Source organism: Fopius arisanus, unplaced genomic scaffold (assembly GCF_000806365.1).
Source record: "Fopius arisanus strain USDA-PBARC FA_bdor unplaced genomic scaffold, ASM80636v1 scaffold00021, whole genome shotgun sequence".
NCBI classification, from domain to species: domain Eukaryota; kingdom Metazoa; phylum Arthropoda; class Insecta; order Hymenoptera; family Braconidae; genus Fopius; species Fopius arisanus.
In genome coordinates this window covers 970,865-985,826 of record NW_011887760.1, presented here as the reverse complement: position 1 = coordinate 985,826, position 14,962 = coordinate 970,865, and the positions used below count along the sequence as shown (strand labels likewise).

The 14,962-nt window shown below is 32.8% G+C and overlaps 4 protein-coding genes across 4 annotated transcripts; 2 read left to right on the top strand and 2 right to left on the bottom strand.

Moving 5' to 3' along the window:
- Positions 1-163: 163 nt before the first annotated feature.
- LOC105264459 (uncharacterized) lies at positions 164-1,646 on the bottom strand. Its single transcript, XM_011301333.1, has 5 exons — positions 1,422-1,646; positions 1,085-1,320; positions 912-975; positions 668-831; positions 164-574 (listed from the first exon to the last, which is right to left on the bottom strand). The coding sequence occupies exons 1-5, from the start codon at positions 1,506-1,508 to the stop codon at positions 466-468; spliced, it is 660 nt and encodes a 219-aa protein (XP_011299635.1). The 5' UTR covers positions 1,509-1,646; the 3' UTR covers positions 164-465.
- A 1,404-nt stretch (positions 1,647-3,050) lies between these two features.
- RhoL (Rho-like) lies at positions 3,051-9,469 on the top strand. Its single transcript, XM_011301331.1, has 6 exons — positions 3,051-3,253; positions 6,702-6,843; positions 8,108-8,234; positions 8,415-8,529; positions 8,626-8,743; positions 8,858-9,469. Exons 2-6 carry the CDS (start codon positions 6,816-6,818, stop codon positions 9,058-9,060), a joined length of 591 nt encoding a protein of 196 aa, XP_011299633.1. The 5' UTR covers positions 3,051-3,253; positions 6,702-6,815; the 3' UTR covers positions 9,061-9,469.
- On the bottom strand, positions 9,455-11,691 carry Cbp20 (cap binding protein 20). The gene is made up of 3 exons (XM_011301332.1): positions 11,496-11,691; positions 11,065-11,385; positions 9,455-9,831 (listed from the first exon to the last, which is right to left on the bottom strand). The coding sequence occupies exons 1-3, from the start codon at positions 11,556-11,558 to the stop codon at positions 9,727-9,729; spliced, it is 489 nt and encodes a 162-aa protein (XP_011299634.1). The 5' UTR covers positions 11,559-11,691; the 3' UTR covers positions 9,455-9,726.
- Positions 11,692-12,340: 649 nt separating this feature from the next.
- On the top strand, positions 12,341-14,790 carry Mic26-27 (MICOS subunit 26/27). Its single transcript, XM_011301330.1, has 6 exons — positions 12,341-12,560; positions 12,835-13,016; positions 13,334-13,476; positions 13,661-13,894; positions 14,026-14,192; positions 14,618-14,790. Exons 1-6 carry the CDS (start codon positions 12,540-12,542, stop codon positions 14,657-14,659), a joined length of 789 nt encoding a protein of 262 aa, XP_011299632.1. The 5' UTR covers positions 12,341-12,539; the 3' UTR covers positions 14,660-14,790.
- The last annotated feature ends 172 nt before the right edge of the window (positions 14,791-14,962 follow it).

Here is a 14,962-nt window from a genome sequence, read left to right as displayed (position 1 = left end):
CCCGGATGGACTGTCTGGAAAAGATAATTTACTCCAAAATTGGGACTTCTAATTACCCCGTCAATTAATCGTTTTTTCCCATAATTGTTAGCTAGCGGCCTAGTTGTTGACAACCGCTAGAACGCTAGCTAACAATCATTGAAAAAAACTATTAATTGCCAAAGTAATTAGGAATCCGAATTTCGGAGTAAATTATCTTTTCTAGATAATCCACCCGAGCCTTAAATAATATAACATCAATTGATTAGTAATAATTTCAGCCCAAGTGAGTAGATTATTAATATTGTAAATTTCAACTATTTTTTCTTTTTCAACGATTTTTCCCCTTCTCATCAGGTTCATGATCTCTAATAACGATGCAATTCAAATGCTTGATCGCAAATCAAGTGAGTAATGGATTTACAACTCATATGAGTTAGATGAAAATGAAATAATGATTCTTTAGTAATCGTCATTGACGCTCCCTTATAGATAAGAGATCTCATGTTTAGTTTGTTTAATTTCTCGTGTAAGCATGAACTGGACATTATCTTTTGATCTCATTTCACGTATCATCGGCTCTTCTTCATCTTTCCTAAAGAAATCGAGAATTCCCCAAACAATTAAATTAATCAAAAATTGTACTTCAGTAATGGATAATGTCTTCAAGGAGTTCAGAATCACTTACATTAATTTATTGAGATCAAAAACATACGCGAACTCTTGTGACGAAGAAAATGTCGCAGACTTTTCCAAAGCTCCAATTTCTCTTATGAGTTTATTTACTTCAGAAGAAATCACAGCCAATTGTTTCTCGTAGAAATTCGTATCATTTTCTAATTTGATTGAACTCTAAAAAGATTATAATTGTTACTATACGATTGATAGAATTTAAAATATTGATGAAACCTAGAAATTTTTCTCTAACTTACATATTCACTTTGAGACTCGATCATTAGACGAGCATAAAAGGCAGCTTTCTTTTGCAGATCCTCTCTAAAATACGTATCGTAAATTATTTCTCTACATATACGATAAAATGGAAAATGTGAATTTAGAGATACGACTTCGCCTTTAAAAATGCAATTTGATATTGTAAGATTACCGAGTATTTTTTCGTTCATTATCATTTTGATTTTCACGAATATCAATGTGGTTTTTAGTCTCATCATTGCTCACAGTCTTCTGAGCAATGGCTTCTGTCAAACCCTGATTGCTGTCACGCAAAAGATTCAACGACAATTCGAATTTAGCAATATCGTTGAAGAGTCTTACTTCACGGTGCTGGTATTGTTTCAATGTCGTAACAGTCCTCTGCACTGCACCACTCAATTGTTTATCCTTGAAATTACATATCAATAAAAATTTAACGAATCTGCTTGATACATTAGCTTGGATAGAAAATATTGAACATCGAAAATTGTGAATGAGTGAATGAGTACCTCGTTCACGAGCTTTTCTGCTCCCTCTTTAAAATCCCCGCCAATAAGTTCAAGAGGATGACTAGACATTCGCGAAGATTTTGACATTGTTGAGTGTTTAATCAACTTTGTGATAAAATCAGTAGTGTATAGTGGATTTGCTTAATAATCTAAACAAAGGAAACTCAATGAAATGCCTAAGTCATTTGTCACAGAATGCGAATGACAATGTTTTCCTCCTTGCAATATTCATTTCTTCCATTGCTTCCCGATGTCCGTGTAATTTGGCGCCTCCGTATGTAAAATTATGAACTTTATTATCCAATTATAATGCCCTACCGATAATGAAGATTATTCGCGATAAATTTGGAAAACGAAGACATTTGAAAAATAAATAATACAAGAAATCGAAATAACAAATGAACACGAATATAGATCTCTACTTTTTTTGTAAACAAATTGCAATCATGAATCATTGACGTAATAAATGCGTTATTATGATTTTTTTATTAACAGATTCATTAACAATTTTCAATTTTCAAAAAAAAAGAACAAAAATGGATTAATAAATTGGAGTAAATTCTAATTTAAAGATTTCTTAAAAATTCTGATTATTTACATATATAATAGGATAAAGTTTAGCATCGTTAGACTTCCAGCCCTTGTCGCCGTTATATTCTCATTTTTCGTACATTTTATGATATGATCAAAATCAAACTGTATTCCACAATCTCTCTTCAGTTTTCTGAGTATTATTTTTTCCCATCGGTTACCCATCAACCTTCCCACCTTCCTGAGGAAAAGATAAAAAAGGGAAAAATTAATATACCCTTGATTCAGTAGGATGCATCATCAAAGGCTTGCCAGTTACCACCATAACTCGAGTGTTTCTTGACCGAAAGGGAAAACGGGTAGGGGTGTAGAATATTGATAGGGTCCAAAAATACACACAAGTCGTTCCACCTGAAACTTTATGATGCAAATCAAACCTATTGTACCATATCTGTCAAACAATTGATGGCCAATTCAAACACTGCATTTGTATTTCGAATTTACATCATCATTTTTCATCCCACACTAAAAACAAATATTTGTATTTGTTTCCTCGAATTTTGCCGTAGAAAATCATCATGATAATTATAGCCTTGAGTGTACTCTCTCAATAGTTACATCTCAAGAACGTATTGGAAATTCTTCTCCCAAGAAAATACGAAATAAAAAAAAACTAACACATCATCAGAGGAGTCGATTAGAAAAAAACCATGCAAACCACAATTATATATTATATATACCGATATAATTGTCATAATAAAAAGCTAATCAGATTGGTGGAGAAATGATTGGTTTGGAAAAACGCGATTTAAAAAAAGTAAATAATCCTTTCATGGAAGGTGAATACACGAAAAGTGAAATTGCAGTGTTTTAAGGGTTAATAAAAGAAGAAATAACTTGTGGTATTGTTTATATTGGCAATAATAAAGATTGTAGGCGGAAGAAGAAAAGGAGTGTGGGTATGTCTTTTGTATAAAAAGTATAGAACAAGGTTGGATAAAAGAGTGTAGTGTAGTGTGTGAGTCTATCGGCCACGAAATCGTGTCATGTGTATATGTATATGTGCTCCTGTCTAGTGGTTGATAAACATGTTCAGTCATGAGTGTTCACTGTTCAGTCTTCGTGCGTACTCCGCACCGTCCACACTGTTCACTCAATTCCACGTTTTATTTCTAACTTTGCTGTGTTGACTTTTTTCACTCGTTCCATCCACACCAATTTCCTGCAAATACGTGGATTTTTGGTGACTTCATTTTGGTGATGACACCATGAAGAAGAGGCTTACTCAATGTTTAGTTCTGGTGAGTCAATTAATTTCACAAGTCATAGTTAAGTTGGAGGATCATATATGCTGGCAGTGTTTTTTACGTATGTACGAGGAACGGATTATTTGCAGAATAATTATGTTGGATGAATGGAATTGGTCGCAAGGTGACGTACGTGGAAATTCGTCATGTTTTAAAACCCTTATCTTATCGCAAACCCATTATCATTTACGAGCCATCAGACAATCTTTGTGATGTATAATGGAGAATAATACAGAATGAGGATTTTTTTGGAATTTCAATGGCTAAAGTTTGAAAAATAAATATTTTTTCACTGTCGTTATGTTATTCGGAGTGATGAAACAGGACGAAAAAAATGATAAGTGAATACTGTTGTGGTCACAATTCCAACATAAACGAGGATATGATTAAATTCTTCAGCTTCGGAGAGATAAACGCGACAATACACTGAGATAGATTCAACTATTTCCTCAACTGAATTCTAATGAAATTATTATTTTTCCTATTGGAAAATAGTAATTTTACAATAATTTAATGAATTATGTTACCCTCATGGTAAAGACTCGACACACCCTTAAACGTAGGCGTCGGTTCTACGCTGTCAACACAATAATTCTTCGCGGTACGTCGTATTAATATTATTGTTAGAATCATCATCTTTACTTGTTCCTACAAGCCCAATTAATCATTCTACAGTGAATCAATACATGACGTTGCGATGCATCATCACGCTAAGAAAGACAACTGGGTGCATTTCTTATAGCTTCATACATATGAAGAAATCCAGTAGAAAAACAGGACTTTACCCATGCAATTATTCAAACTATTTATTATTGTTATATAGGTTGAAGGTTATTCATTATTTCATTATTTATTTGGGAAATTTTCTGTTCGTTCGTGCTTAGTTCAATTGAGCATGTCCTCATTTTATCACGGTTTTTTCTGCAGCATAAGTGTGCACTATGCTTAAAAATATTTGATTATAAGAATGTGTCAGATACTGATGCGGAGTAAACTCAAAAGTTTCATGTAAAAATCACTATTTTTCGGGGAATCCTTGGCGAATACATCATATTTCGGAGAGTAGTGAAGTTTTTCTGTTATGCGAAATTGCACATCATCCGGAATTTGCAAGGAACATGAAAGATAAATCCTCATTAGAACAACCCGAATAATATTATTTTACGGAGTCGATTCAAAAAATTTAAGTGACCGTATCGTAATTTTTCACTAGTAATTCAGATAAAAATTACGGAGCACCGCAGAGAAATTCTGTCACTTTAGATAAAAACTACGTGACAGTTCCGTAAAATTTCCGATAACCACATTTCGCTTTGGAATTACGGAAAATACACGTGATTTTTATTGAATATTTCTCTCTGTGTAGAAAGAGCGAAGTGTAGTGCTAATTCGAAAATTTGAAGTATGCAAATGTGGGAATTGAGATTAAAAATTAATGACATTTTCATACAATAAATCAAGTATCGAGTTTCCAGAATAGAAGGAAACACAATGAAAATGTTCAAACTGGAAGAAAATATAGAAGGAATTGATTCCCCATGATGAAAAAAAAAGTACAAATTCATACAAAAAATCAACTTTTTTTGAAAATTTTTTCAAAAACAAAAAGAAAGTGTCCGCTCCACCCAAATCGTGTAATTTGTATTTAAAAATGGAAAATCATCACTTCAGAACTGATCAATATTTTTGCAGTATTTTTTGAAAATAAAAATATAGTTAAAAATTGAAATTTCAAAAGGAAAAAAACTTTATTCAATAGATATTTCGGGAAGTTATGAATTTTTGAAAGAAAAAATTAGAAAAAATTCATGAAAACCATTACCTACTATTACCCACAAAAAACTCAGCAAAATTAAAATAAAAAAAAATTTTATACGTCTTTGTTTTTTCGGAGAATGGCCCATATTTAGATCGGAATTTTCAATACTACACATTGGCTTTGAAAAAGGACACATCGCATAATATAACATTCCCCAAGAATGTGCGAAAAAAAAACAATTGTGATAGGTGCACAAGCATGTTAGTGAAGCCAATGATGTTTGTAACAATTGTACGATAAATATTTTAATTCTCAATCCTTGAGACTATTTGGAAGTGGAAAAGTTTCATCAAGCGATGTTTATTATAAACTAAAAATTTCGTTAAATATTATCCCATGACACTTCCCACATGTAATTTCTATTTAATGTCACGCTTAAACAAATATTCTAATTCGAGGAATTCAACTGGATTCATTGAAGAGAATTTAATGGAGCCTGAAAGAGTGGCCAGCGTAATTTTTCCTGTATATGTAATTCTGTTAATTTTTGCATTTGATTTCGAAACGCTATATCAAGCCGTCTTACAAATGCGTAGAATCTTTGTATTTTATGCAATTAGTTTTTTAACCCTCAATATTCTTCATCACTCGGCAAATGCGGAAATATTGGAGATATTGGAGAAAAGTATGACCTGCGAGGTAATTGACCTTTTCCAGGCGTGTGGGTAGTGGCTGTTGTACAAATTAGGAAACACATAACTCTCGTTTCATCGTGTCAAAAGGCGTGAGTTTTAATTAACCAATTATGATCGCCGTGAGCCGTGACATGTCATCTGAGTCACAGATGCAATATGTGAACAGATCGGACAATCTTATTTCATTCAAATTTTCTTATTTTGTATTTCACTATTTATATGTATTAAAAAATAAGGGCAGTTTGTGGTATTTACACGATTCCTTTTGTTTAAATATTTATTTATATTTATTTATATCTCTGAATTAAATCGAGACAAAGGACTTTGAGAATGATTTGTCATCGTACGTACCTTCGGATTGGAAGTATATTTCAAAACTCGTAAATATATTGTATGTAAATAAATTTCACTGTCTAATACTAATTTTCCAAAGAATTCTACTTTTGTTGTATTATATATTAAGTATAATATAAAGCTATGTACATGATTATATCATATATATTTTCATTTTTCGGCTCATTTTTTTCTTGTAGTTTCTCTGAATTTTATTACCATCCACGAAGCACGTATGTGTAAAATCACCAGTTGAGGTTTAAGGATAACTAATCTCTACTAAAGCAATTATTGGGAGTATACGTGTATGATGGAAGTAATCATAAAAATGTTATAGTGCTGTTTATGCATTCATTCACTCCATTAAAAAAATATTAGTTGAAACTCAAGGCTAGGAATAATGCTGAAAAGACCTTTTTTCATCTCGAAATATTTCACACTGGTATCTCTACTCAGTCACGACTGAGTCATTATCGTCCTTCTAGTTATTCCAGATAAAACCATGCGTGCTTCGAAATCCCAAAGAATGTGTTAATGATTATATTATATATCAGTATACCCACACACAACAGACTCTTATCAGTGATCCCTTCATCATAAGAAAAACCCTATTTTTTTATCGAGTTCTTTAATTTTTGCACTTGGTATTTTACAGATGCAATGACGTCAAAAAAACGGCAAGCACACATCAGGGAAAAATAAAGGAGAAGCGGAAGATTCAAAAGAGACTTGAAATTTAATCACATTTTATTGCGCCAAGGTTGCATGGATGTGCATCGAAAGTGGTAGCAAAAAAGGTTTGTCGTAATTTGATTGCTGCAGTCAAGTAATTGATCAGTTAAATGTTACCATGACATCCATTTTTTCCAAAATCTTTCGCATTGTGGAGATTGCTTTCTTTCTTTTTCGCTTTCTCCCCGCAGTTCGATTTAAACGTGACGGACCAAAGACACAACAGGTTGTGGGCTATTGTGAAATCGCTTCATTCCTATCCACAATACGATAAATGAAATTGCAAAGATTTTTGTTTTATTCTGAGACTGATTAATTTGAAGGGAATTTTTGGAAGTGCCGGTCAATTGAAATATTTTGGCAATTCTGATAAACGATGTGAATACATACGAGTGTATTAGAGGTATTCTTAGACTTAATTGATATGCAATCCACACCAATCCATGACAGTATAATCCAGGGATAGCCTTGAAGGGTGACCGGATGCTACCAGTACACTGTTTGCTTCCTTTTCAGACAACTGACAACTAGACAAACCAATAACGCTACAATTTGCTGAATCTTACGTTAAAAAACTGGAACTTACGCCATAGATGTGATAGATTTGTATTTCATGTTCATACGACTCTCTTCCTGCATTTGCATAAGAATTCACAAAATCAGTAATTAATACAGTGAAATAATTTTAAACTTGACAAAAAATTAATTTTTCACTAGAAAAAATCACTTGATGATAAAACTATCATTGAGTGTACAAAATAATTGGAGAAACTTTTGAGAGCAAACGTCCCTTAAAGATTTTTATTCGAAATTGTTTATTAATACAGTGGGAGGCTGAGTTTTCGGGCTTGTTCTTATTAAGAATTGAGTATTCTGTACCGAAATTATAATTCATTTGGTTTAAGTACTGAATTAATACTGTGACAAATTGTATCGGTCTAATGTCAAATGATTCGAAATACGGTTCATTTTGTATTTGACCGCTTACCCCAATTGAATTGAAGTTAATAAAATAATAGCAGGGGAAAAATGGAACGCATAAAAGAACGGGAAAGATTAAAAAAGCTAAAAGCTATTATGTTATAAAATTAGGAAAAATGATGGTTATATAGAGATGTTATCGCGCCATCCGAGCAGGAAATGTACTGTTGAGGGGCATTGGCCATTAGGCGTTATAAGTTGAACAGTTACATGCACGGATCTATTATATCGTTTACAGTTGTATATGTACGGACAACATGCTCTATTTTTCCCTTTCGAAAACCTATTTCTATGGAAAATCTGAAATTGTTATTGGTATTTTATTAATACACATTTCTCTAATTTCAGACACGAGGATGGCATCTCGCTTAAGACCAATAAAAATTACAGCAGTGGGTGATGGTATGGTAGGTAAAACCTGCCTCCTCATCACATACGTTGACAAAAAATTTCCCACGGAGTACGTACCCACTGTGTAAGTTGATTCAATCATTAAACCATTCACGTAACAATAAAAATCCTTGTGTCTTTTCCACTCTCTTTCTCGATTTTTTTTTATCCGCAAAGCATTTTTCACGTTGAATAGCGAAAAATAGGCACGCAATGATGTTACGAATGAAATGACTGTATTTTCATTTCTACCTCGTTTTATCAGGTTCGACAATTACTCAGATAATATTACTATGGATGGGCAGGAGTTCAATATGATACTCTGGGACACAGCAGGACAGGAAGATTACGAGAGACTTAGGCCACTTTCATATCCAAATGTTGGTTAATATCTATCTATCTATATACAGATACTATGTACTCTCCTGATTCAGGGTTCAGTTGTCACTCTAATAAAACATTTATTTGTGTTGTAGACGGATTGTTTCCTCTTGTGCTTTTCAATCAGTGCAAGAAGTTCATTTGAAAATATTTTTAGTAAATGGTATCCAGAAATTAAATTTCACTGCCCTAATGTTCCAATTGTTCTCGTGGGTGAGTAAATTAAATGATCCATTACTTAGTGATACAAGTTATATATTTGAATAGTTGTATTCCATCATTTCTTTTGAGCCAATTACTCAATTCAACGTTTCTCTGTAATTCTAGGGACAAAAGGTGATTTGAGAAATCAAGCAACAACTGAAATAATTACACCGAAGGAATGTAAAAAGATGAAAGAACGAATTCGAGCAGCCAGATACGTCGAATGTTCGGCAATGAATCAAGAGAACCTCCAAATGGTATTTATCGAAGCAATCAGAGCAGTTTTAAAAAAACCACCGGGAAAAAAATTATGCTGCATACTGTGAATCAAAATGTTTCTATGTTTGGATATTGAGATTAATTAATTTAAATTTTAAATCGTATTACCCCTTATTTCTGGAGAATAATTCCTATGAATTTCATAGGAATTGAATGATTATTGTATGAATTTCTCTCAAGTTTGATGAAAGAAAGCCACGACCAAAGACTTGTTCAAGTACAGTTTGATGTGCCTTCACTGTACAGAATAAATTTCTTCTACTGTAAATACTTTTTAAAATTCTCGGGGAAATATCCCTTGAATTTTCACCTTATAGAATTATCAATTAAAGACTGTTTGTTCCTAAAAATTCGAAATTACTCCCATTATTCAACACACTAATGTTTTTACGCTTGACCAAGAATGCTCCGTTTATATTTAATGAAGAAAGTAAACAAGTATTGTAGATGAAACTATATCGCCTCTGTCTATACTTTATTCTACATAGCGTCCATGTAATATTGAACGATTAATTACAATTTTCAGAAGAACAGATAATTAGGTATATCTGAATATCAATTTCACTGTCCAACGAACACTGAATATATGAAAAAAATCGTGAATAGTGAACTAAATGAACTTACGAATTAAAAATGTACAATATAAACATGAATAGTATGAATCTCATCTCTCTTTTTACGGATGAAGCATGTATCAAAATTCTAGTGTTATATTATCGTGTAAAACCTCCTTCACCCATTGGAGTTACTTTTTGTTGGAGGATTTTTCCATAACCACCTCGACCACCATCGAAATCAGATCGATATTCATCACGAACCTGAAAATTAACAAATTCAAGGTAGAAAACAGGATTTGCCTTGCAACTTGTTCTGGGAGAATTTAACGCTGGGATGTGTGATGTATGGGATCATTCAGTAATGATTAGAATTAAAAATTATTAGAAATCAGGAATTTTCTCTGCGTATTTCCGTTAAATAGGAGAGTTGGAGTTGCTAAACACGTTTCTAAGAAAATTGAGCTATTCTCAGAGATATAATTGAGCTTCAGAGATATTGCTTTGCAATATAAATACAAGCTAAGCAAGATAAATGGTTTTATTTTTTCACTGCTGAATGAGTCGCAAATTTTCTTCTATTCAATATCCCTAATCTTAGACGTATTCTACTGTTATAAAATTATTGATTGGCCATTCTATACAGAAGTTTTTCGCAATTTGCAAATTGATAATGGCCTTTGAATGGTTATCTGTATTGTAAGCACTGTTTAGCTTCGACTCATGACTTCTGTGAATGGAAAATGAGCGTGGTATGACGCATAAACCCTCTGTGGATTCATTGCATGAGAAAATTCTAGTTAGTATGATTCAATGTTCATTTAATGGTTACACTACATGCATTCAATATTTTCCTCCTAAAATATCATCTCAATTGGTATTTCGCAGCAAAACATGGATTTTCTGTATGTATAAGTCTTATTTCCTCTTTATGAATAAATTATTTAATTGATTTGCTGTCAAATAATTCTTCCCTTGGGAAGTGACTGGTGATTAGTAAAGTATTGTATATAGAAGGACCTTGCATGGATTTCCTCTTTAATCAATGATGAAGTGATTACATACCGGAAATTTTTATTTCAAAAACTTCTATGTCAATTTTTCGCTGTTAAAGATCTACTTAGGGAGTAGGAGTTATTGCCGCTATATCCTCTCAATTTTCAAGATTTTCACACATTTATGACAACCGGTGGATAAAATTTACACAAAAAAATATACCGCTTTTATGTTTCATTATTATTCAATATCTTGTGAAGTTTGATTATTCTAGAAGTTTTCTACATGCTTAGCAAACTTTGCCATTAATTTGAAAAAATAAACGCATGACTATGACAATTGGTAAGTCATTGAATAATGATAAACCTCAAAAGGGCATATTTTTTCACATCGATCTGATCCAGGGTTTCATCGACGTTTACAAAAAAAACCCTTAAGGGCTGTGGTAGAGATTGGCCAACTATTTATACGTTTTGCAAATGAATAAACTTTTAAACTTACTTGACCCCCAGTTTTTCCACGTCCATACTGTCTGCCCTCTACAAATCCAGCATCCCAATCAGTTCGAATTATTCTGTCATCGAGCCTCGTACCATTAACATACCTCATACAATTTTCAGCATCAGCTCTCAAATAATACTCGAGAAAACAAAACCCACATGGTGTTTTTTTGTATTTGTCCAAACCCATAACAATTCTCTTGATATCACCACATTTTGAAAATAATTCGTAGATCTGTTCTTCGGTAGTGAAGAAAGATAGATTTCCGACGTAAAGGGTGGTTGAATTCCGAAGTAGCCTATCTTGTTCGGCACGCGAACCCTAAATAAATATTGACAATCAGATGAGATTATTCATTAGATTTGATTCCTTAGACTGGCGGTTCACCGCTGGGACTCTCATCATAGGTTATCTTGAAAAAATTTGCTTACCTTGAAATGTTGATCTCGGTAAGAACTCAATTCAACTGATGTTGAAGAAACTAGAGAAGTCATTTTGTCCCTTAAGCTAAATAAACTCCTGCCGAATCTTTTTTTTCAATCCAGATTTGTAGAAAATCGTCAAGTCAGACGGGACAAATGACAAACGTCTGCGATGCGTGATGTACATGTATATAGTATAGTTGTATATTTGGTTGGCTATATGAAGTGGCGTCACCTGAAAAGTGAGTGAAAAACAATGAACCGGGAAAGTTTGAAGATGGCACGATATTTTTTACACCTTTTTTTGTAGACTACCGCTTTTACGATTTTTAATCAATATAAATAGATAATCAAAGTATTATTCAAAGGAGATCTTTCTATAAATATATATCTTTCCAATTACGCACGTGGACTAGTAAAAATATTTTTTTTGTGGACTTTTTTTATTTTCTAAATAGATTATTTCTCCCACCTAATTGCATGAATTATCGCTTCTATTCGATGGTAATATTCGATGATTAAAGCACTAAATGAATTTAATTCCCGACCTTTCAAGTGCTTTATCACACAATCATACGAGAATAAAAATTTGGATAGCCCGCAATAAAAGACCTAAAATTGAATTTTTATACTCTGATGGTAATTGCAGTTGAAATTAGATTGCTATTCCTAACTTCTGGCTATAATTCCCATTAGGTATTTAACAATCAAGGAAAGACGTGTAAAGGTTTCATAGTATTACAGTAGCAGACAATAATTCTACTATTAATAAATGCGTAAAAAGATTATTTAAAATTTTTCAAATTCTAACAAGCTGGCACCTCTATTTTCATCAAAAGGTACATGCAGATATCCAGATGTCGTTGTTAAAAGTTGGCTTGATGAATCTGGGAATATTTGTGAGACATTATTTTGAGTTATAAATATGAAAAATCAATTTGACTGGACATAAACGATTTTTATTAATACTATTTTAGAAATTTGAATTATTTGCTTTACTTATTGGCTGTAATTTATTCATTAAAATTATTTGTGCATCAAACAACTGTCAACATGCAGGGGATGAAGCTGAAGGTTAGAGCACAAGCATTTATTTTCATGAAAAAAATTAATATTTTATGTCAATCTATGATTACTATTTCTGATAATCGAATCAGCTGCACCAATTATGAGTATTTCTTAGTCCATCAAAAGCCATGATTCTTTCAATGTTTACACTTTATTTTGACATTTCAATTTCATTATTTTACAACGTTGATTTATGACATAAATATATATCTCCGATGATGAAATAGAATGTCAAGAAATCGTTACGAAGTTTCAAAATTTATGTTTTGATCAATAAAAGCTCTTGAAAAAAATCCTCATGCCGGGTGGACTATACGCTGCAGTACCACTGGCTAAGTCCCAATCTACACCATCTGGTAAACCAGGAGAGTCCAGCAACGAAATTCTACCAAAAACATTGATTCGTCCCTCAGAATTGCCGATTTACGTACACGACCCACCACCAGATCAACAAGTCCAACGGTAAATCACAAGTAATTCACGATTCATTGTACTCACCCACTACTTCTTACTACGTTTTAAAAACTAGAAAATACAATTTCCAGGATTTCCCATTTTGAAAAATAAAAAATATTCCACCTGCACCAAAAAGTTTTCGCAGATTCATGGAGTATAAAAAATTGGGTTCAAAAGAAATCGTGTGAAATTGAGCATTATTAAATTTTTTGACTCTTACAACAATTTCTGACTGATTCGAATAGGATGCAATTGTGGCATTTATCAAATCATTATAATAATTCACCAGTTGATTAGAAAAGAAACCACTTCTTCTATTCTAGTGCAAATGATCAAGATTCGGCAGGTTTTTTGGAGCATGGATTCGGAGCTGTCCGAAAAAACATTCAAGACATCTTGAATGAATACAATTCCGTCACCAGCACCGTCAGTGATAAATTTAATACAGGAATAGAACATAGCCAATGTAAATATGAAAACGATAATATTATATTTTCATCTATTGAACTTTACCATATACCCTCTCACTATTTTGCTACCTAAGAGGTTTTCAATTATTAAAAAGAATCATTCCCATTATATACCTAGTTCTCCGACGTTTTTCTTAATAAATATTCTAAGAAATAAAAATATTTTATCAATATTTCTAGTGATGCTGGATTACTTACGTGAAGAAACGAATACGTTACCGCGACTTGGAGCTGTAGCAATTGGTGGTCTCACTGGATTAATATTCAGTCTTCGCGGTGGTAAATTCAAACGATTTGTATACACAACAACTGGTGCTCTTGGTGTTGCTGCCGTTTGTTACCCGAGACAGGCAGAAGCTGGTATTATGGCTGCTAAACATTATGCCAACATTGCTATAAATTTTGCTTATGGAGGTATGCTAACGTTTTTATCATATCTATGTCAAATTTATGTAGTATTTTGCAAATATTTGACTACTCACGAATTTATTAACCTATGGAATTAAAAAATGAAATGTTCTGTATTGGACGAATCATAATTCTAGTTAAGCCTGGAGAGAAACAAATGGAGATATCATGGCCTGAATTACCATCTTTCCAAATGCCATCGTCGTTTTCAGATATTATTAATATAGTTTCTGAGACAGGTTCCAGTGTAGCGTCTAGTATTGGTTCATTGGCTGGTAATATAACTGAAGGCGTTGAGGAACAGGTATTATGGCATCCAAGAGTGTTCTGCCCTCGTCACCTTCCATTTCACATCACTCCTTTCATATTCCTCATCGGACGAATTATCTTACCTACAAACTATTAATGACATCCATATATCTATTTAAATAACGTAATAAATGTTCCCTTTCATTAGGTAAAAATTAAACTATGACTCTTGAAACTTCTCTCTAGATAACAACTGTGAATGCGAGAAAGAGAAATATGATTCCCATCCTAAATCGAATGATTTGAATTGTTTCGAGAGTTCAAATGAAATAGCCGACATTTCGAATCCCAAGAAACGAAAATCCGTTGAAACAACCACTCGATGGTGGTGGAAATTCGTCTGTAATTCCCTATGAAATCCTCAAAATCCACAAATTACCTTTTTCATTCACTTTTTTAATCGAGTTTTTCATTTTGCAGAAAAAATCACCAGAGACTGCTTCAATTCCAAAAGAAAAATAAATAATGTGAAAGATGGAATATTTAGCTCATTGATTGAAATCCAAAGGATGGACAACAATTTACAATCATGATAATTATTTGAGATCAACTATACAGATCATTGAAATTAATAAAAACGTGTACATAATTCAGACGAGTATGATTTAATGCCTCTAGATTATTTCACTATTTAAACAAAATTCTCGATTGAATCGCTGAATGGGAGCATACTTTAAAGTAAATTCATTGTGACAAGTTATTTGGGCTTTGTGCGATCGACCTGATGAATTATATTCTGTTATTTGTTGTTGTTGTTTGTTTGTG

What these genes read in the sequence shown, in the direction of transcription:
- LOC105264459 (XM_011301333.1), bottom strand. Translation starts at nt 1,508, where the DNA reads ATGTCAAAATCTTCGCGAATGTCTAGTCATCCTCTTGAACTTATTGGC. An exon ending in AATGAACGAAAAAATACTCG is followed by an intron (nt 976 to 1,084) that starts GTAATCTTACAA and finishes TACGTATTTTAG; the next exon opens with AGAGGATCTGCAAAAGAAAG. An exon ending in TTTGATCTCAATAAATTAAT is followed by an intron (nt 575 to 667) that starts GTAAGTGATTCT and finishes CGATTTCTTTAG; the next exon opens with GAAAGATGAAGAAGAGCCGA.
- RhoL (XM_011301331.1), top strand. Translation starts at nt 6,816, where the DNA reads ATGTGCATCGAAAGTGGTAGCAAAAAAG. An exon ending in ACGGAGTACGTACCCACTGT is followed by an intron (nt 8,235 to 8,414) that starts GTAAGTTGATTC and finishes TCGTTTTATCAG; the next exon opens with GTTCGACAATTACTCAGATA. An exon ending in TGTTCCAATTGTTCTCGTGG is followed by an intron (nt 8,744 to 8,857) that starts GTGAGTAAATTA and finishes CTGTAATTCTAG; the next exon opens with GGACAAAAGGTGATTTGAGA.
- Cbp20 (XM_011301332.1), bottom strand. Translation starts at nt 11,558, where the DNA reads ATGACTTCTCTAGTTTCTTCAACATCAGTTGAATTGAGTTCTTACCGA. An exon ending in ACCGAGATCAACATTTCAAG is followed by an intron (nt 11,386 to 11,495) that starts GTAAGCAAATTT and finishes ATATTTATTTAG; the next exon opens with GGTTCGCGTGCCGAACAAGA. An exon ending in GTGGAAAAACTGGGGGTCAA is followed by an intron (nt 9,832 to 11,064) that starts GTAAGTTTAAAA and finishes GTTAATTTTCAG; the next exon opens with GTTCGTGATGAATATCGATC.
- Mic26-27 (XM_011301330.1), top strand. Translation starts at nt 12,540, where the DNA reads ATGCAGGGGATGAAGCTGAAG. An exon ending in TGCAGGGGATGAAGCTGAAG is followed by an intron (nt 12,561 to 12,834) that starts GTTAGAGCACAA and finishes GATCAATAAAAG; the next exon opens with CTCTTGAAAAAAATCCTCAT. An exon ending in CCAGATCAACAAGTCCAACG is followed by an intron (nt 13,017 to 13,333) that starts GTAAATCACAAG and finishes CTTCTATTCTAG; the next exon opens with TGCAAATGATCAAGATTCGG.